Below are 20832 nucleotides of genomic sequence, written 5' to 3'. Positions count from 1 at the left end.
GGATAAGACTTTTAAGTCCTTCTGTTCATGTAATAGACTTAATAGACTTCTTTTGATTGTAAAGGGTCGTGTCCCTACTTATGTTTTGCGACTGTGTCTAAGATGGCCATGTGAGACTTAGACTTCCGCTGTGTGTTTTTAAAGTTGTTTTAAGAAGTTTAAATGTGTGGATGTAAATAAGTTTTTTTTTATTTCCGCACTATTTTCATTATTGAATGCAATGAATGACTATGTGGCTCGTATAAGGCCCCTTCGGGGTCGAATACGCCATGTTACGACTAGGGGGTACTCTCGGGTCGTGACAACTAATATAAAAGTGTGGACTTCCTATTTAACAATTATTTTATTAAATTCTAATATGAAATGATAGTTATATTTGATCAACATAATAACTGAAAAGAGAAAATGTGTTATATTTGCTATTGCACTTCCCATTCTACCCCAAGTTGAAGTTGTAAATTTCCGAAAAAAAGTGGAGAACTCTCCTATTAATATAACCTGTAGCGTAAACCCTAAACCCAAGCCTCCTCTTCTCCTTAAACCCTAAATTATCTACCTCTGCGAAAATGGCTGTCACTAACATCATCAGAAGGACTGCTTCTCAAGTTGTACCCTTGGCTGCTCGGATGATCTGTAGAACACAGAGTTACCATAATCTATCCTCTGCTCTCTTATCCACCGTAGTTAACCGTAGTGCTGCTTCTAGAAACTTCTTTCGGAGCTCAGCACCGTCCACCCTTCATTTCTATTCTACCAAGAGGCCCAGTTCTGATGAATCACTCCTCAAAGTCCTTCAGTCCGAAATCCAATGTGTTGAGGAATCCGACGTACAAGACGAGGTTTGATTTTCCCCAATTCTCCTTTTTCCTATATATGTGTGGCAAATGAATTTTAATTTTAGTTAAAATCGTGTAATTTTTGGATTGTGCTGCTGATTTGTTTCTGTTTTTAGTGGATCTTATGGACAAAATTCAGTTTTACCCAAAAAATGTTACTGGATTAGCAGATTTAGTACTGTTATCATTGTTTTTTTCATTGTGATTACAGGTTGACGAGGCTCCTGAGGGTTTCCCCTTCGAGATTGAAGATCATCCTGGACAACAAACTATAACATTGACAAGAGAGTATCAAGGTGAATCTATTAATGTCGAAGTTCACATGCCCGACCTTGTTACTGGTGATGAAGATGAGAATGACAACGATCGTGACCACCCTGATAACGAAGGGGCCAATCAGTCCCAAATTCCTCTAGTTGTTAGGGTGTCTAAGAAGAATGGGCCATCTTTGGAGTTTGGTATCACATCTTTTGCTGATGAGATTGCTATTGACACTTTGTCAATCAAAGATCCTAATGTTGCTGAGGATCAGATTGCTTATGAAGGACCTGATTTCACGTGAGTCTTCAAAATTTAATTTAACGAATTTCTTATCTGTTTTCATTATACTAATAGAATATATCTGCTTCTCAATCATCATCAGGGATTTGGATGAGAACCTCCAAAAGGCTTTCCACAAGTATCTGGAGATTAGGGGTATCAAGCCCAGCACAACCAACTTCTTGCATGAGTACATGATCAACAAGGATGGCAGAGAATACAAGATGTGGCTTAAGAATCTGAAGAAATTCATTGAGGCGTAGGTTCGCATAAGTTTTTATTGATGTTTATGTTTTAGTAGGGGTAATTTAATTTGGCTACATCGTAATGTCTGTCTATCATTGATAAAGTTAATGTACTATGAGATCCTAGTCTTTAGAAATGTTGGTGAATTTTATACAGAGTTAGCCAGCGCGCTATTCAATATGCTTTTATCAGCTAGTTCTGGTTGCTCTTGCAGCAGGTTGTTGCTTGTTGATGAGATTGCATTTCCAATTTTCATGTTTGTTAGTAATTATCAAGTCAAATCACTTAACAAGGATTTCTCGAACATGTACTGGCTTGCATTTTCATTCGTCTAAGTGAATCCTCAATTGTGGTGTATTGCTCTTCGTGTGTTGTGATGATGATGATGCTTCACGCTTTTGTTGAAGAGTTTTATGGATTCCAAAGCTCTTACATATTTCAAGTTTATTTGCTCCCACTTCTTAATTCATTTTCTACGAGCACCCTGGAACATTTAGCAAACCTTGTTTCCCATGTTTTTCAGCATGATTTACCACAAGAATGAAGAAAAATATATCAAATTTAAGTTAGGCAAAAGGATCTGGTGGATCCTTGTACTTGTATGAGTTTGTATTCTAAACCTTTTACTTAATCACTTGTCAATTGAACCCTTGAACTCCTCGAAACACTACATTTTAAACACGTTTTCTGACTTGGCATCCTATGTGGCAGACACAACGAGGCGTGTGATACACACACCTGAGGAGCATGAAATCTCGTTAAAAAGGTCTAATAGCCACATTAGAGTTTTATAAAGCCATCTTCTTCCCCATTTGCATTTAACACCATTATTAGACAAATTTGAGCTTTTTCTTGCCTCTTTTTTTATCTTCTTTTTCTAAATTTCTTCTCCATTTTTTTTCATCGTTATACTCCTCTTTTATTTCTATGCATTTCCAGTTAATTGTTTGCTTCATTTTGTGGTTGATCATATTGTAGTTTTCTACATCATCATGAAAGTTGCTTTTGTTAGGATCCTATAATCTAATAGAAATCATGAAACATGTAATTGAAAGCATAACAAATTGAATCCCAAAAAAATTTCAAAAAAATTAGTATAATCGACTAAAAACCTAAAAATTAAACAAAGACATAAATAGAAGGTGAAATCTAGACTAAACAACATACAAATACGAAAATAAGTTACAAAATTTACATAGATAAATTAAAAATCGAACAAAATCAACAAAAATACTCAAACAATTTTGTGGGAATGAAGAAAAAAATGAGAAAGAAAAAATGTGGGTATATATATACCACACACAGATACTGGTCTAGAACGACGTTGACACACTGTACACTCAAGCGGTGAACCTCTCTTCTTCGATTTGGATGAAAACAAAGACGGATTGCCTTGATTGTTGCTGGTGTTTTTTCTTCAATGAAAAGAGTAGAAGAAGTTCAAAAAAAAAGTGCAAGGAAGAAGAAAGAGAAATGAAATGAGATTGTGGGGAAAGTGGTGGGTGGTGGGTTTGGTGGCAAAAGGCAAACAAAAATCAGAAATATATTAATTAAATATAATAAAAATGTCAAGATGACATGAAGTGATATATATATACACGTGTCATTTTATAATTATTTTTAAAATTATGTGTCAAGCATTTGTGGTACACGCACAATTAAAGGATAAAAAAGGTGTTTAAAATATCGAGTTTAGATGAGTTCAGGGGTCCAAATGACAAAGGGATAAGTAAAAGGATTCACAATACAAACTCATACAAGTACAAGAATCGACCAGATCATTTTGCTAAGTTGTACAATGAAGTAATAAAAAGGAAGGAGAGTCTAGTTTTAAGCACCATGGCTGCTACTTCACTGGTACCCTCCAGGTTCCACCTAATAAACGAATAATCGTAAAAACTATGGTATCATCTAAAGAGATAAAGTAGATGAACAAGATAAATTGTGCTATGTTCTAATATCATTTCTTGACAATGAAGTAAGATCAAACTCATGAGTTTATGATCCTAGATCAGAACAAGTTGATAGGACTCCCTTAGCTGCTCATTTTTATCAAAATCAATCGAATATTTTCTCAAACCAAGTAGTACTTAGCACACTATAATGTACTATTATTTTTGAAAATTGACAGTTGGAATATCTAATATTGAGAAGTAGCCCATGAACATCACAAAATATGAATAAACAAAGATGAGACCTGCTCCGACTTGGAAGGATATTTTTTTGAATCAGATGATCTGTAGTTCTGTACATTAAATTTCTGAAATTGGCCTAGCCAACTTTCTGTACACAACCATAACAGCACTCTTAACTGTCAAGTATTGATCAGCCATCACACACTCATTTACTATATTAGGGTAAAATAAAATAAACCCCCAAATTCGCCCACATTTAGATAAGCACACAATAACACTTCCGCACTCGCTAGTCACTACACAACTGTCAGTACAAATCTCCTAAAACAGCATTGGGTACATGGCTAAAACTAAAGGAATACGTAATGACAATATCTCTAGCTACTCTGGTCATAATAACTGTCGAAGCTGCTGTGTTTCCCTTCGAAGTAATTGAACCTCTTTCATCAGCTCTGCTTGATTTTCCAGTATCAATTTCATAGCACTAGAAGTTTCCATCTGCGCAATGTTTGCAAAAATCTAAGAGATACTGTTCAACTGAAGAACTAGGAAAGTGCAAAGTTAACAAATGTACCTCTTGCATATGAAATTGTCTTAAAATATCTAAATGAAGATTCCTCATATCCTCATGAATGGATTTTTGAAGGGAAGAAAGAGTCTCTTCTTGTGTACGTTGAAACAGCTGGAGTGTAAAGGAACTTCCCTGCTGCAATTCGGGCAGTGTGGACTTTTGTGATTGCTTAATCTCACCCTGAAAAAATTCACTAGGTCAAATGAAAACTTTCTATTAAAAAGATAATTATGTCATTTGGAATGATTCATCATTAAGGATCTTTCCACCAGCTCATGCTTCTGAGATTCTCTTCGAAAAACACAAAAGGTGAAAACATCCATGATGATGATGCATAACAAATGATGCCAAAGATAGGAACAACCAAGTTTTCCTGATTCATACATTCATTGCTTGGAAAGCACCAGCTGCTGTAGCAGACGACGTGTCCGACCTAGATAACAAGCTATTCAGAAGCTCCTCCCTTGTTTCAGCTCCAGTTTTCTTAGTTTTTGGAGAACCAACAGAAAGGGTTCCATCACTAAAGGATGGCGTGGTGCTTATTCTCTCAGCATAACTAGAAAATCTTCGTGGGAGGGACATAGTTGAACCAAGAGAATCAAGAGTACCCTGCCCCGTAATGCCTTTTGTTCCAACTGAAAAGGATGTGGAACTCACGTGTTCTGAAGATCCTAGAATAGTTTCTTCATTTGAATTTTCTTTTATGCGCAAATTAGCCAAACTTAGACTAGAACTAGTCAAAGAGCTGATACTCTGAGTTGCAGGAAAATTATCCTGTAATCCAGATAACATAGTTCCTGGTGCAAGAGGACCAGATGTTGAGATAGCAAAACGGGAAGGCATGTTTCCTGACTGCCGAAGGTGAGATAATCTATCCGATAATCTCTCACCACCCCAAGCTTCAGGAGGAGTTATGGAGGAAGAATCATCACCACGGGAAGATGTAGGAGTAGAAGACAACTGTGCAAAAGAAGCGTCCTCCTGCAGGAATGTCAAAGATATGAAATACTTGTCAAGGAAAGATAACAACTCATGCATTTTAATGTTAAACCCAGTCATTGATTTCAGCTTCAGAATACTGACACCACTTTTTGAACTGACTTCACAAATTATTTAGCACCCAAGAATGAAGGAGTTAAGAAATTAGTTACTTCAACTAGATATCAAAAGCACCATTTTGCATCCAACAACATAAGAAATTTCGACAAACAAGTCAATCATTTTTGTATATAGAAGAGCAACTCACAATTTCACCAAATGTCCTGCAACAAGGAAATAATTTGTTGTCCAAAAGAATATAAATCTAGGCACATGAACCAGACAAGATCCAAACCTGTTTGGGCAAGGAACTTGATTTCCAATCAAATATGGGGCGGTTCTCATTGCCACCCTCAACTGGAAGGGGAAACCTTAGAGAAGAAGGAAATAGCAAAGATGACTTCTTATCAAAATCCTTTTTAAAACCTTCCTGATCATCCCACAGCTTATCAAGTGAAGGTGTAATTGGCTGAACTTCAACAAGAGGAGAAAAAACTTCCATATCATCCTTGAAGTTACGAGGAGCATGTAATCTTGCCAAAGATCCACCTTTCCATAAACTACTTCGTATGGGTGTTTCCTCGGATGGAGATAAACCTGTTGTCCCAGATGTAGATCCTGTAATGCCTGCTGGAAAAGAAAACGAGTCCACAGAACCTGAACGAACAGTGGTTCTCGAACCTGATGTTGTCATAGAAGTTGCTAGGCTTGATGATATCATAGCAGGAAGTGGGTCAGGCATTAAAATTGAATCCTCCAAAGCACTGCCCAGGAGAGCCATTTCTGTTGCGCAATTGTTTTCATTGACTATTACAGGTTTTGCTCTTTGCCAGCATAGACTTGTCACAGCCTGTAAATTCATCACACTTTTCTAGTAAGAGGAGGTCAATCAGGGAGTAGTAAGAAGGTTAGTGTCAGAACTGAGGAACAAAACTAAAGTTAACAAGCTGATGAACAAAATATATGAACGTCAGCCAGTACATGCTAAAAGATGCAGAATATTGGCATGGATTCCATTGGTATGTTTATACTGATATGCAAACAGATATAGAAATACAATGCTGTTTAATTTTGCTGAGAGAGAGAGTGAAAGAGAATGAGCAAGAGGAAGAGCTTCCCAAACCAGCTCCCTTGCCCAATGCCAAAAGGCAACATTGCATACCATCTTCCAACTCATCAATCAGATTATGCACATTGGTCTACTATTGATACACAAATGCCACAAAGAAACATTTAGCCAAGGAAGAAACAAGGATATCTTAACAATGTCTGTGATTTCAGGAAATTGAGAAATGTGTTCAATTCTATCCACATTTGACCAACCAGAAATTTGGTTGGCATGCCTGACTAAGTGATGTGCCACTTTTGAACCCTATTGCTTCACCCTAAGCATATCATAGATGGTCAACAGCTTGTGGGACTACCTCCCCTTCCCCGAAGCAAATGCTGGCTATCTATAACCTCTCAAAATCTACATGCCATATTGGAAGAACCGTGGGTCACCTACTTGTCCGCCTAATCTCCTCCTCCCTTCTTGCACATTTACCATTTTCATGCATATCCACCTCTATCATCACGGACGAAACAATTTAAAGACAATAAGTGGACTTCAGTATTTATGCATACCAACTCCATATGGGCTTATTATATAGTTACATATCTCCATCCTTTGGCAATAAGAACAGAATCTATTCTCTCCTTTTCTTTTCCTTTCTCATGGTTTGCCAACCAAGGTAATGAAATGACATAATAGAAGTACACAGTCAAGGACAAACTGATACTTAACACAAAACACTTTATTAAGAAAAGAAAAAATTGAATACCTCAGAATTTCCATAAGCATGTAACACAGTCAAGGGTTGTGGTTTTCCACGAACGTCATAGAATACCACCCGGCCACTACTTGTTCCAGCTGCCAGAGTGAATCCATCATCAGTAAATGCCAGTGAAGAAAAAGGTGCCTCGTAAGGAATGCAAAATGATGGCCTTCTTGACCCTGAGTCAAAAGTGTACAACTTCTTATCCATACCAACACTAGCAACAATCTGCAATCACAACAGTAAAACCACACCAGTAAATGATTCCCATTATTTGGCAAGAGGATGGATTTACAGTTCTTCCAGTAGAACAGGTACACAATACGTCTACCAGTTGATGAGTAAAATAGAGAAAAAACCTTGTCATTTGTTGGTGAGAAGCTAATGCCAGAAGTTGGTGCAGAATGCTGCTTTAGCCAAGAAACCTGTCAAAGGTAAAATAATTATCAGTAATCCAATAAAACAATGCACAGCAGGCAAGACAGGTACACGTGAGAGACATCAACTCAGAGAGGTCAACCACTATATTAGGGGATTATAAAGATTAACATAAAATGCAAAGCAAGATACCATCGCACTTGGAAAATTTAACCATTATGGATATCAAAGCATGCCTGAGGACGGGAAGTGGAAGGAATTGCAGAGAGGGAAGACGGAAGGATATCCACGTCTCATCTTTCAAAGAAATTAAGGGAAGGAAGAGTAGGAAAAAGAAGAGCATCAGGGAAGGATCAGAGGAAGGACCATGACATGTTTTTTTATAGGTAGAAGGACCATGACATGTTCTGAACGTCGGCAGGTAGGGAGGCAAAATATGTACTGAGACAGGGACTGGGAGGTTTCGAAATAACTCTCTCTGAAAACTTCATAACCGTTATTCAGTGTTTTGTACGTCACATACAAGCTCAGACTCCAACTTTGAAGTCCACAAGCTATAACGTATAGCGCTTCTAACAGCACAGCATATATTGCAGTAATAATTTCTCTTTCTGTGAGTTTTGACTACCAAACCCCCAAAGAGCAGTGCTAAATTTCTTTTTTTATGAGTAATAGACCGTCAAGCCCTCTGAAAAGCAACAGTTGTAAGTTGAAAATGGATCGCTGATTCTTCTTTCAGAAATGTTCTATGTCATAGCCAATAGCTAGCCTATACCAAATAAGCGGATGAGATCTAACTTGCAAATACAGATTGCGAGGAGAAAGAAATGGAATTCCCTATTAATCTCCAGTTATAAACCGTTTAACCAAGACAGATCTAGGCACAACACAATATATAATGAAATCAAATTTTATCATCTCAAAACACCAGAATGTCAACAAACCTTGGGGCTGCGACCAGTTGTATCCCACAGGTGGATAGATCCATCATCACCAGCTGTCACCAATAGGTGCCTGCTAATCTTAGAATAATCAAGCACTCTCAAAACCTAATCAGACAAAGAACAATGGCATCAGAAAACAAAGCATCATTCCAAACACCAAAAGCAACTTGCAGCTATAAGATGCTATACAGCAGAGTGGGACTTAGAAAGAATGAATTAACCTGCGCATTTGGATCCTTGAGTTCAGCAGCCTTTGCACCAGAAGCAAGGTTGTGAAGTATAAGATTCCCATTAAGACTGATAGAAGCTAAGTGCTCATCTTTACAATTGTACATTGCACCGCTAATAGTATCAGTATGACCTTTCAACCATTTGATGCAGCGCTTCCGCTGCAAATCCCATATTCGTACAACTTGGCCACTGCCTCCAGAACAAATGTATCTGGACGCTTTGCTGCTAAAGTTAATTGTTGAAATAGACTCCTGCAAGTGATATAGATGAACTACTTGTAGATACTTAATTGATTGACAGCCCACTTAACAAGTTGGGCATTAAGAAAATGTTGACAGCTTATACCAAAGACCCATGTTAGGTAATAGGGGATGGGATAGGAAGCTAACTTTATTCCAACCAATCTTCTTATCGTCACCTTTTGCCACAGGATAGCAATAAAGCACACATTTATGCAGCATCCTTCTTTCATAAACATATATACCATATGATAATCGAGCAATGAGGATCCATTCTATACCCGACCAAAACCCTATCTTTCTCCCATTCAAACCCAGAGGCAAACACAAAAATCTCAGGCAAGCGCATTCAATATACAAAGATGTAAAGTACGGTACTCTTTTCTGATCAGTAAATATAGCAAATTATGGAATTCTTACAAGCCAATCGCAGACACGCTTTTCTAATTTAGCAAAAATGAAATCATTTTGGCATCCTCTTAACAAAATTATTATGGTTCAAACAATGTCATGTTGATGTCTACTTTCATTTGGTGTTTTAACACTGATTACAGTATTTGAAAAACTTACCGTTCAACATCTGAAAATAGGGAAACCCCTGTAGAAGAATAGTATTAGATGATACATGAGTAATTTATCATAATCAATATTTTTTTGATTCCCCAAGGGTCCGTGTCGAATGGTTCAAAACTCAGTAGAAAATGGGTCCGCCATCTACCCTTTTAAACTTAAACACTAGGTTTCTATCTGTGACCGGGTTCGAACCCATGATGTGCACCTAACCCACACATCATGTGTTGAGATCTTACCACTAGATCAATGCCCCAAGGCAATTTAACATGATCATTATTCGAAATTACTTTATTAGGGAAAAATTTTATATTTGAAGCTACTACTGTAAAAAACAGCTCAAATATTTTCCCCCCATCAGCCTACCCTTTCTTTTTTGTATTATGGGAACAACCAGAAGTATCCATGTTGCATAAAATGCTAAGTTGCTCGACTTGGGTGCAGGTGTTCGATACGGGTGCGGATCTAGAGGTCGGATCCTCTATGATCTAAATTTTAAGATTCGGGGATACGGATCCATGTATGGATAACCAGAAGTATCCATGTTGCATAAAATGCTAAGGTTGCTCGACTTGGGTGCAGGTGTCCGATACGAGTGCGGATCTAGAGGTCAGATCCTCTATGATCTAAATTTTAAGATTCGGGGATACGGATCCATGTATGGATACGGGTGCAGAAATTCGGCTTAAAATAATTGAAATTTCTAAAATTAGAGTTACTAAACCTAAATTATGAGATATTATGTGGAGAACTTGAGAAAACTATTGATCCAAAGGAGAATCCTGGAAGGAGATAAAAGGAAAGGGACTGACAATTTTAATTTATATATACAAGGTATTCCATTTTCTTCAATTTCACCGTAGCTTTTGTTTTGAATACATAAATCATGAAATCTTTCCAGAATTTCTCCCTCTAAATTTGATCAAAGTACCCGAAACCGGTTGACCAAATCGCGTACGGATCCCACACCACACCAACGTCGTGTCGACACTGATGCGGCACCGAAAGTGAAGAGTCCGAGCAACTTAGATAAAATGTAATGGCAAAAGCAGCCTAGTCATGTGTACAATAGTTTCAAGGTGCTACAATGTCTCTTTTTGAAATGTGCTAGTCAGTACGCTATAATATTTAAGAAATCTCTCTAATATGTGAGAACATCATTGAGGCCTGCCCAGTGCAATCTAAAAGAATACCTATCATATGAAAGCACAAATTTTCCTGTAACTTTCAGCAGCAAATAGAGGTAAAAATGAAGTTGGTCCAAACTACAACATATCTTTAACCTCTCAAAATTCACCATTTTCAAAGAAAGATGTGCCAAAATCCATTGAAATAATTGGAAATTAAAGAAATAGTACATTTTGATAACAGGACAACAAAGTATCTATCTTAGACTTCAACTAAATTTGCAGCGAAAAAGTAAACAAAAGTACCTCGATATTGTCAGAACCATCAGTGCCGGCCAGTGGTACAGTCCCCAAACTCTGTCCATTTTTCCTCCACAAAGATATCTTCTTGTCATCTCCAGCGCTTGCCACCACCAAATCTGCAACACCCAAAGGTAAATCCATTTTGCAAAAAGAATGTAAATATTTGAAATTCATGATAGAAAGGGGGAACTAACTAGTGTGATTCCACTTGACGGAATTGACTTGGAATCCAGGGGAAGGAGTATAACTAAGAATGCAGGGATCACGGGGCTCCAAAGTGAGGTCAAAAAGCTTAACAGTGTCACCGCCGGTAGTAGCCAAAAGGGTTTTTATCGAATCTGTAGAATTCATCTATGAATAGATTCTTGGATTGTGAAATGTACAATTTACAGATTTGAATTTTCAGAAGATGGGAAAGAGAGAGAAGAGTGAAGTGGATGTAATTTAGGTGTTTGATTTGAAACCCTACCGGAGAGAGAAGGGGATTGCAAATTCAAAAAAAGTGCTGGCCCAAAAAGTGGGCGCCCTCTCTCAAGTGCATCAACCAAGCTTGAGATGCAACTTATTTTATTTTTTTACCGAGTCTGACTAATTAATATTCAAATCAGATTTTTTTAATATTCAGAAATTAAACTTGAGATCTCTAATTATGAGAGAAATTGTTTTATTCATTACACCACATTCTTTGATAATACTTGAGATATCGCATGATCTTTCGTGGATGTGATTTTAAAATACTATTATTATGGTACTTGCTTCTTGTACATGTATTTACATTAATTATAAAATTTTAAGAATTACATAATATTAATATTTGAAATATAAAATAAAAATTAAAAAAAGTTCATGAAATTTTAAAAACGATAAACTCGATCTAATTTAACTAATCCATTATATATGATAAATGATTTACTGAGATTTCTGGGTCGTGACACAATTTCATCATCATAACTTGCACTAGCACCAACACCAACACATCGTCAACCATCACATTTCTTCATTCATCAACCATTGTCGTCGTTGTCATCTCCACCGCCACTATTCACCACTACTAACCACCTTCACCGCTACAATTAGCATTGCCGCCAACTACCACCTAGACGTTGTCAACTACCAAACATTTTTCAAATCACCAACATTAACATCTCCAATTACTAACATCAATCAATTCTTCCATCACAATCACTACTATTCGTCATCGTCACAATCACTACAATACGATCTCTACCATCACAACTATCATTATCATCATTACTAGCCACTAACATCAACCATTATCACGATCATCATTTCTAGCGAACATAAATTGTAACGACATATTCCGCCGTTACTGAAAATATTTGCAATAAGGTTATATGAATCTCATTCGTTATAGAGTTAGGATCAATTCCTTGGTACGTGAATGCATTAATTATGAATTAAGGTCGTACAATGCCGCTATCACAAAGTTAGTTAAAAGTGTCCTTACTGATCTAGTTTTGAGCTTTAGTTTAAACTAATCTCAACTTCAAACAACCATATCGATCAGTCTATAATGAACTAGGTGTCCCATGGGCTATCAAATTAAATGTATATGAGTCTTTTTTTCAACACCACTAAGTTTGCATCATTTTGAGTTCAGAGTAAAAGGTTATGATCATTTTACCATATGTTATCCATACTGAAAAATTGAGGCCGCTATAGCGAGAATCAGGGCGCTATAACACGCAACTATATTGGGCAGCACAAAATTAAAAGTTATTTTCAGCCTCAAAACGTTATTTTTCTTCCCAAACTCGTCCAAGGTCATGCTAGGGCAAGGAAGGGGCAATTTATTCAGTTTTTCATTAATTTTCTTCTTCAAGATAAGTCCTCCCATCAATCTAACGCTTGTTTGATTCTTTAATCCTTAGAAAATATATTTATGACCCTAGGGGATAGTTTGCATTCATACTAATATGGAGAAAATCTGAGTTCATGAGGATTGTAGGGTGTAAGACCTTAGGCTATTCTTAAGAATGTTTATTCTTGATTTATTTACTATAATTCACGAGTATAACCATGAAATTTATAGTTCTAGGTGAATTATTGGTGGGAAAGTCCTAAAATGAGTGGAAAAATCATAAGGTTGGTCTAGAATTTGAGATTTGCATATAATCTTGAAATATTTAAGTCATTTGTGATTGATTTTGTATTATGCTATTATTTTAGACCAAGAACAAGCTAAGGCTTCACGAAAGGAGTCAGGGTTCGCGATTAGACTTCTGCAGCAATTGTTCGGTGCCCAGGTAGGCTAGGTTTTCTTAATTGAACAGTTAGACATGTTTTCTACTTCATGGTATTTTATAGATTGACAAAAGGTTTCATGCCTAGGCTTTCGGGCACAGAGTCTGATGGTTAAATATTGTTGTTTATTGCTGCTAAGGCGAAAAAAGATAATGACAAGGGGTAGTTTTAGTGTTCTTGATTGTTAATCTTGAGTTTCCTTATTGGGGTGATATGGTGCTAATTGTGAGGTTATGTGTTTATGAAATTGTTAGGTTATAGTCATTTCTGAAACTTGTGGTAATCAAGGGGAACTAAATTAACGAGAAAAGTATTGATTCGTGGACTAGGGAGATATTTCTCAGGGAATGAATGTGTACTCATAATGAGGTCTAGTATTTTAGGCTATTGACATATAAGTGTATGTATATAGGTGATGGTTGTATGTTTTCGATATATGTATGTATGTTTATTGCTTTGTAGTATGATATGTGCAATGCATGGTAGGGAGACATACAAAATGATATCATGTAGCTAATCTGATGCAATGAAATTGTGATTGTGATTTGTGGTATTCAAGTAGTATTGTCACATCCTGAGCCTACACCTTGGACGTGGTAGGTAATCGAGAATCATTGTTGGTCTCCAAGCGAACCCTTGGTCTGGCTAATTCTTTAGCGGAAGACTTACTCAAGCAATATGCGGCTTAAAACAAAATTCGATCATTTAAACTCAAAGTCAATACTCAACTCAAATATCTGAAAATACTTAATGTAATAAACATAGTAGTTGTAAAACAATTTAATAATAACTCTGAGGACATCTCAAATCTAACTATCTATGAAGCTTCTAATGATAAGATAGGTGCCGGGACAAGATCCATGACATCTCAAAGCTACTAAACTGAAAGTAAATGCGGAGTACTCTGGAATGCAAGGGGCTCACCAAAAGTTACCTGGAGTGTAGAGTAATCTCAACGAAATGCCTGTTGATGATCCTAAACACATGTATCTGCATCATAAAAAGATGTAAGCCGAATGACATCAGTACATTAAAGGTACGAGTTGCCCCTCGGTAAAGTGAGTCTACTTAGCGAACTGGTAGGACGCGGAGATCTATTGATCAATATGAATCTCGAGAGTGGCTGGTTGATTGCCGCCTCCTTGTCCCGGGGGCTCTCCGACCGGGGGGGGGGGGTTGCTAGCATAACCCTTTCTCTCGGTGTATGTGAAAAAGAGTGACAAACTCATTTTTCTTTGGTCATAGGTTGGTCCAAAGAATGAGAGTCGACTTCCAACATTAAATGTGTTGTTCCTCAGTAGCTCATTGGTAGAGCGATCGACTATTAACCAATTTTTTTTAGTTATCGGTTTTTTGATGAATTTAAAAAATAAAACAGTGTTAGAAGTATTCAAATCAATAAATTCACTACGAAACAAGGTCGGAACCAATTTGAGCCTTAGGAAAACTTCAAATAGTAAACTGAAACTATCAATCATATTAATCTTACATCTATCTCCACATAGAAGTGTTGAAAATGAAAGCTATATGAGAGGCAGAGGTTGACTATAAACTTCATCTCTCTATGGACCTCAAGGAGTTTTTCCAGAGCTGAATTGCGCATGCAATTCTACAAGAGCAGAATCACGTGTGTACTAGTATGTAATTTACGCCGAAGTGAAATAACGGAAAGAAAGAGATTGTAATAGATAAAGATATACTCAAGATGCATGTAAAGAAATAAAGAGACTAAATCATTTAAAACTTTATAAGTACTTACTTATTCTCTGAAACTCAACATAATAAGTGATATAGTAAAAAAATACACGTTAACTCTTTTTAGGAGATTCTCTAACCGACAACCATCACTTTGAACTTTTTGAATCTTCAATATTTTTAGCGCCCATTTCAATTTGTTTTTTTGATTCTTCAAGCTTTGGATGATTAGTTTTTACTCTTCACTCTCTTGTTTCGGTTGATCTTCTCGATTAACTGAAGTTCCCACTTTATGAGTTGTTTTTGGCACTTGTTTTTAAACAATTTTTATAAGTATTTCAAAGTGGATGAGAGTGAATATAAACACAATTTAGGCTTTAAAGAATATCAATTAGAGAGGCAAAATGTAAATTTTTGAACTAGTTTTTATCATTTAATTAAATAAATATATAAGTAATTTGAGATATGTATTTCTAGTAATGTCAACGATATAAAACAGAAAAAGAGTAGTACTTATACTAGAATAGTTGTCCGACAATACTTGTCCAATTTAGAAAATCATGAGATAATTTATCTTTTGAGTCTATTTTACTCTTCCTTTTAAATAAGTACTATTTATCATCTAAATATTTTTAAAGCATTAAATTTAATAAAATTAAAAAAATAATATAATAATATTATTTCTATTATTTATTGTTTTTGAAAATAGTGTGTCAAGTTACCAGTGGACAACTATTGTTTGAAAGAGAGTATAAAAGAATCCCATTATGAGAAAAGAACATATTTTTCCGTGGCATCCAACTTGTGAAAATTCTCATAGGAAGACATTCTTGAATGTTGAATATGAGTTGTGTGAGGCTTCAGTCACACTCCAATGAAACAACCAGTTTGTCTTTGCCTTTCTCCTTCCCTTTCCATCACGATCAGATTCCCCCATTTCTCTTCTCCCACTTTTTCCCCAATCCCCATCCTTTATTATTTTTCTCCCAAGCCAAGAATCTCTTTCCCTTTCAAAGATTCTCTGCTTTTCTTATAACTTACCCTTTTCCAATGATGCCATTCTTCTTCTCTCTGTTCCATTACATTACCATTCTCTTTCTCTCTCACAATTTGTTCCCACCTTTTTCCCATGTCTTCTTCAACTGTCAATCAGTTTTCTCAGCCTTGCATATATGGTAATGTTTCACAAGTTCCAAGATTTGATTTTTTTGAATCTTTTTGCTATTTAACTTATCCCCTTTTGAGTATTTCCCTTGAATTGCGTAAAAAGATTAGCTTTTTTGATGATGATATGATTGTGGGGTTTAAAGCAGGTCACTTTGTTTCTTCATACGCAGAGAGGAAGTCAAGGTTTATGAAATGGCTGACTAAAATTTTCAAGGGTAATAGGGGATCTCCACGTGGACAGCAACCCCAGTTTCTAGGAGATGAGAATATGGTTTGGCGTGCTCCTGCCAGAACATTGGTAATCTTTTTACTTTTCATTAATTTTGATTCAGAGCTTGCTGTACCAGTGTATACAATTCTGGATAAATGACCTGCAATGTGAAATGTGGTGCATATTTCTTTCAAAATCTCTCTTTTATCACCAAGAAATGATCCAATATGTGATCTTGGCTTAATAAAAAGAAAGCTGATGATGATACCATAGACGAGTTCGCCATCAAAAGCCACTTCTATGTTTCAGCTGGACTACTTTTAACACATGATAACTGTTATTTATATTTGCTTAAACTAAACTTTGTATTATCTTTTTAAATTGAATTTGATGTCTCGTCTGATTAAATGTTTCTTAACACAATTTTAAAGTTCATCAGGATGATCGCTCTAAGGCTAGTAAAGAGAAAGAGGAACTAGACCGTGCGACTGCAGTCTCTTTGTCCGAAGATTTGAAAAGACCAGGTGGCAATTAGAAGTTCTTCTTTTGTATTTTTTCAAGTCTATGAAATTAATATTTCCTTGTTGCTGTCCTCCAGAGATCTATATACATTGTTCGGTTCTCTATTGAGTATTGACTTAGTATACCACTATATTACCAATTCCACTCTTTTGAGGTTGAGACTGACAGTTCTGTGCTTCACAGGATACAAAGGCAGGACTGACAATGATGAAGATCTGGAAAGATCACTTAACCATGACCTTAGTTCGTCATCATATCCTCCATATCCTCCTCCATATCCTCCTCCGTATGCTCCTTCATATGCCCCTTGGGAATATAATCCCAGAAGTTATAGGTAATTGGATTTTGTTGAAATATCCTCTTTTGCTTTGTGTCATTCGAAATTTAGCCTAATTATCTTCTACTGCATTGCAATTAATCCTGTCTTACAAAGCTCAAATAACTTTCTATCCACTAATACTTATTAGGGGGTAAAGAGAAAGAAGTCCTGCATGGGGTCCTTTCTTTTGTGAGTTTTACTTGATGGAATTAAAAAAGGGATCAAAGAAAAGAAGAAAAAATTCTGCTTCGTAGTATTTATGGATTTTATTTCACAGAAGGTTGCCTCTACAGTGGTAAATTCTCGGGGCATCAACTTTAAGTCGTGTTACTGAGAAAATTTTCTGTGACTGTTCACTGAAAATGGAAACTGTAGCATGCTAATACCTATTACAGATGAAACCATTCCTGTAACCTTTGGGGAAAACTGGAGGATAAACGAATTCAAATTTAAGACGAATTGATGTCCGTGTATATTCACATTCAAACAAATTTTGTGTCTTCGACTAGATATTTATTAGTTTTGAAGTATTGAAGGACCATCTATTACATTTTGGTAGAAACTGCTGCTTGTTCACACTTGTCTCGGGATTAACAGATACCATCACGGAGCATCTGTATTTTTTGTGTACAAGAAATGTTATATGCACATGTATAATTTGCAGGATATGTAATGGCTGCCATGGGGATATTGGCTCTGGCAATTACTTGGGGTGCATGGGAACTTTCTTTCATCCAGAGTGCTTTCTTTGTCGTGCCTGTGGTTACCCTATTACTGAACATGAGGTGCATTCTTGTCCTTGGTCTTCAACTATCTTGTGCCGTAACTCATTCTCTCTCCCAAAAAAAAAAGAAAATTAAACCTGTTATCTCAATTCTTGTACAGACTGAGTGGTTTTATATCTTTCCTCATGTTTAGCTCATTGGTTTCTTTGTTGAATCAAGTTTTCCTTGTCAGGGAACAATACATATCACAAATCATGCTTCAGGGAAATGACTCACCCCAAATGTGAAGTTTGCTTCCAATTTGTAAGGACATGAATCATGATGCTTCTTCATGTAGTTGGTTACTGGAAATTGCTCATCGTTAATCCAATTTTTGGTTCATTGTGTTATTCTCGACTGCATCTTCAGATATAGGCTTTTCCTACATGTTCACTTAGAAACCATTGATTTTTGCTCTTACTTCAGTTGAAAATGCAAAATCCTTAGAGAGTATAGTTGTGCATGTATGCAAACAGACAAATGCATATACTGGCACATGCCCGCTGATTGTCATCCATCTAAATCATCACTTGCTGTTGCAGTATCACAGATCGAGATGGAATGACAACTTCATTAGTTCATCCATTGATGTTGTTTTGCATTTTTTCATCTTTGAGACAATTTTGTCTAGTTCACCAACCTAGAGAGAACGTTTTACAGCATGCTCTTCTGTAGATTATATTCTAAGATTTTTTTCAAATTGCTCAACAATATTTTGTTCTGATTAGGAACCAGCTTATATTATTAAGTTTATGGTGTAGTCACCATTTCATATTTTAAGTTTTGGAAATATTTCATGAGATTTGAAATATACTTGCAGATCAATGATTATTTCTAACTGTGTAATCCCTCATAGTTGATTTTATGATCCACCATTTCCTTTTCAGATCCCAACAAATGCAGCAGGCTTGATTGAGTATAGGTGCCACCCGTTTTGGTCTCAGAAATATTGTCCTTCACATGAGCATGATGTCACCAAACGATGCTGTAGTTGTGAACGTCTGGAGGTATGGTTATCTGTAAAATTAAACATGTTGGATCACCTATCATTCAACTAACATGCTTGATGCTGATATTGTTCTTATATTCTTTAAGCCATGGAATGCAAGATATGTATCACTAGGGGATGGTAGGAGCTTATGCTTAGAGTGCATGGAATCTGCCATCATGGATACCGGGGATTGCCAACCACTTTACCATGCCATCAGGGACTATTATGAAGGCATGAACATGAAAATAGAACAGCAAGTTCCTATGCTTCTTGTTGAAAGACAAGCCCTTAATGAAGCCATTGAAGGGGAGAAGCATGTAAGGATGCCTTTGTATCTGTAGTTTTTCTGTTCTTTAGTCTGGGAAATTTCTGACTGGAAAATACTTTAGGGTTTCCATCATATGCCCGAAACCAGAGGTCTATGCCTATCAGAAGAGCAGACAGTCACCAGTGTATGCCGTTCAGTCCCTTGAAATCATTCAGTTTCTTACTAGCTTAAAAGTGTTAGTATCTAGGTAACCTATTGATGCATTACAAGCAATGGTGTCTTATTGCAGATACTCAAGAGGCCAAGAATGGGTGGTCGTGAAGTAGTGGGAATCAGAACACACCCTCAGAAGCTAACTAGAAAGTGTGAGGTTACAGCTATTCTAGTATTGTTCGGTCTACCAAGGTAACTTCTTTTTGTCTAATTCCTTTCAGTTTGTTTTATTCCAACATAACTCTTTGGCTACTCTTGGCATGTCCTACTGACAATGATATGGAATGGCATATATGTTACCCTCGTTTACCAGTTAAGATGCTCTCTAGAAAAGATTATGTGTTAGGCCTGATAGACTTGCTATATCATTCTATCTGCAGATTACTTACTGGTGCTATTCTTGCTCATGAACTGATGCATGCATGGTTACGTCTAAAAGGTAAGTTGAGCATATCTTTCTATCTACGTTGGTCTGCAATAGATTTTAGGGATGTATTATCTTCACGGAAAGAAAGATAAAAAGACAGCTAGATGTTTCATTTTCAAACTCTCATGATGCTTGATACCAGTTAATCAGATGCCAATCTAGGAGTTCTATGAGTTCAACTGAACCTGTTGCTTCCAGCTCGAAATATGTAATATGTGCAAAAGACATTTAATTGTATAGTACATAAAATAAGATCACACCCATTCTGACTCCACGAACTCTGGATCCTGGATATTCACCTCTGCAGCTAATATATGTTTAAATTGATTTACTTTAGAAAAGTTACCTTGTATGAAATTTGCAGGATACCGTAATCTCAGCCTTGAGGTAGAGGAAGGAATCTGTCAAGTGCTTTCCTACATGTGGCTGGAATCAGAGGTAATGCCAGGATCCAGAGATATGCCATCAACATCAACTGCTTCATCCTCATCAATGTCGTCAACCAAGAAAGGTGTTAAGTCTGGAGTAGAGAATAAGCTGGGTGAGTTTTTCATGCACCAGATCGCCCATGATACTTCTCCAGCATATGGTGGGGGATTCAGATCTGCTAATGAAGCCGTGAATAAGTATGGTTTAAGATGTACATTGGATCACATTCGCCTGACAGGAAATTTCCCGTTATGATTCCATCATTGTTATTTTGTCAAAGGTCGCTTGTGCTGTATGGCAATCCAGAAATCATTGAATTGAAATGCTCCCCTGAGAAAATGAGTTGATCTTGCAAAGCTGGATTAGCTCCTCTTATTTTTTATGGGTTCCGTCTGTGGACACTCAGTCCGAAAGAGAAGATTATATGCCACAATGTGAATGAGAAGAAAATGTAACATGTATTGCATTTAACTGCAATAAAAATTGAATTTGAATGCTCCAAAAGTGTCTTAGCTTCCCACTTCCTGCAAATATTGTTCTAAAATGAAATCTTACTTTGCAACAAGCCAGACGATAGATTCATAAG

At 36.6% G+C, this 20832-nt stretch overlaps 3 protein-coding genes across 6 annotated transcripts; 2 read left to right on the top strand and 1 right to left on the bottom strand.

Annotated features, from left to right (window-relative positions):
* Positions 1-482: 482 nt before the first annotated feature.
* LOC125808451 (uncharacterized protein At2g39795, mitochondrial) lies at positions 483-1674 on the top strand. Its single transcript, XM_049488152.1, has 3 exons — positions 483-839; positions 1048-1394; positions 1480-1674. The coding sequence occupies exons 1-3, from the start codon at positions 567-569 to the stop codon at positions 1637-1639; spliced, it is 780 nt and encodes a 259-aa protein (XP_049344109.1). The 5' UTR covers positions 483-566; the 3' UTR covers positions 1640-1674.
* Positions 1675-3817: 2143 nt separating this feature from the next.
* On the bottom strand, positions 3818-11527 carry LOC125808407 (protein NEDD1). Of its 2 annotated transcripts, XM_049488109.1 has the most exons (11): positions 11170-11527; positions 10979-11091; positions 8727-8987; positions 8506-8610; positions 7543-7608; positions 7190-7411; positions 6048-6216; positions 5662-5963; positions 4713-5309; positions 4332-4508; positions 3818-4255 (listed from the first exon to the last, which is right to left on the bottom strand). In XM_049488109.1, the coding sequence occupies exons 1-11, from the start codon at positions 11324-11326 to the stop codon at positions 4148-4150; spliced, it is 2277 nt and encodes a 758-aa protein (XP_049344066.1). In that variant the 5' UTR covers positions 11327-11527; the 3' UTR covers positions 3818-4147. The 2 variants fall into 2 exon arrangements, with proteins under 2 accessions (XP_049344066.1, XP_049344065.1); XM_049488108.1 differs by having other exon boundaries at positions 5662-6216.
* A 4528-nt stretch (positions 11528-16055) lies between these two features.
* On the top strand, positions 16056-20743 carry LOC125808411 (protein DA1-related 2-like). Of its 3 annotated transcripts, none has more exons than XM_049488115.1 (12): positions 16056-16110; positions 16246-16400; positions 16753-16837; positions 17019-17169; positions 17819-17939; positions 18099-18182; positions 18806-18925; positions 19014-19226; positions 19299-19361; positions 19467-19582; positions 19771-19829; positions 20182-20743. In XM_049488115.1, exons 1-12 carry the CDS (start codon positions 16065-16067, stop codon positions 20499-20501), a joined length of 1533 nt encoding a protein of 510 aa, XP_049344072.1. In that variant the 5' UTR covers positions 16056-16064; the 3' UTR covers positions 20502-20743. The 3 variants fall into 3 exon arrangements, with proteins under 3 accessions (XP_049344072.1, XP_049344074.1, XP_049344073.1); XM_049488117.1 differs by having other exon boundaries at positions 16273-16400; positions 20182-20742; XM_049488116.1 differs by having other exon boundaries at positions 16249-16400; positions 20182-20742.
* Positions 20744-20832: the final 89 nt, after the last annotated feature.

The sequence above is a fragment of the Solanum verrucosum genome, unplaced genomic scaffold (assembly GCF_900185275.1).
Source record: "Solanum verrucosum unplaced genomic scaffold, falcon-dt-bn FXZP01000112.1, whole genome shotgun sequence".
Classification (NCBI taxonomy): domain Eukaryota; kingdom Viridiplantae; phylum Streptophyta; class Magnoliopsida; order Solanales; family Solanaceae; genus Solanum; species Solanum verrucosum.
The sequence above is the reverse complement of the archived record's forward strand: the minus strand, read 5'-3'. Positions and strand labels throughout refer to the sequence as shown.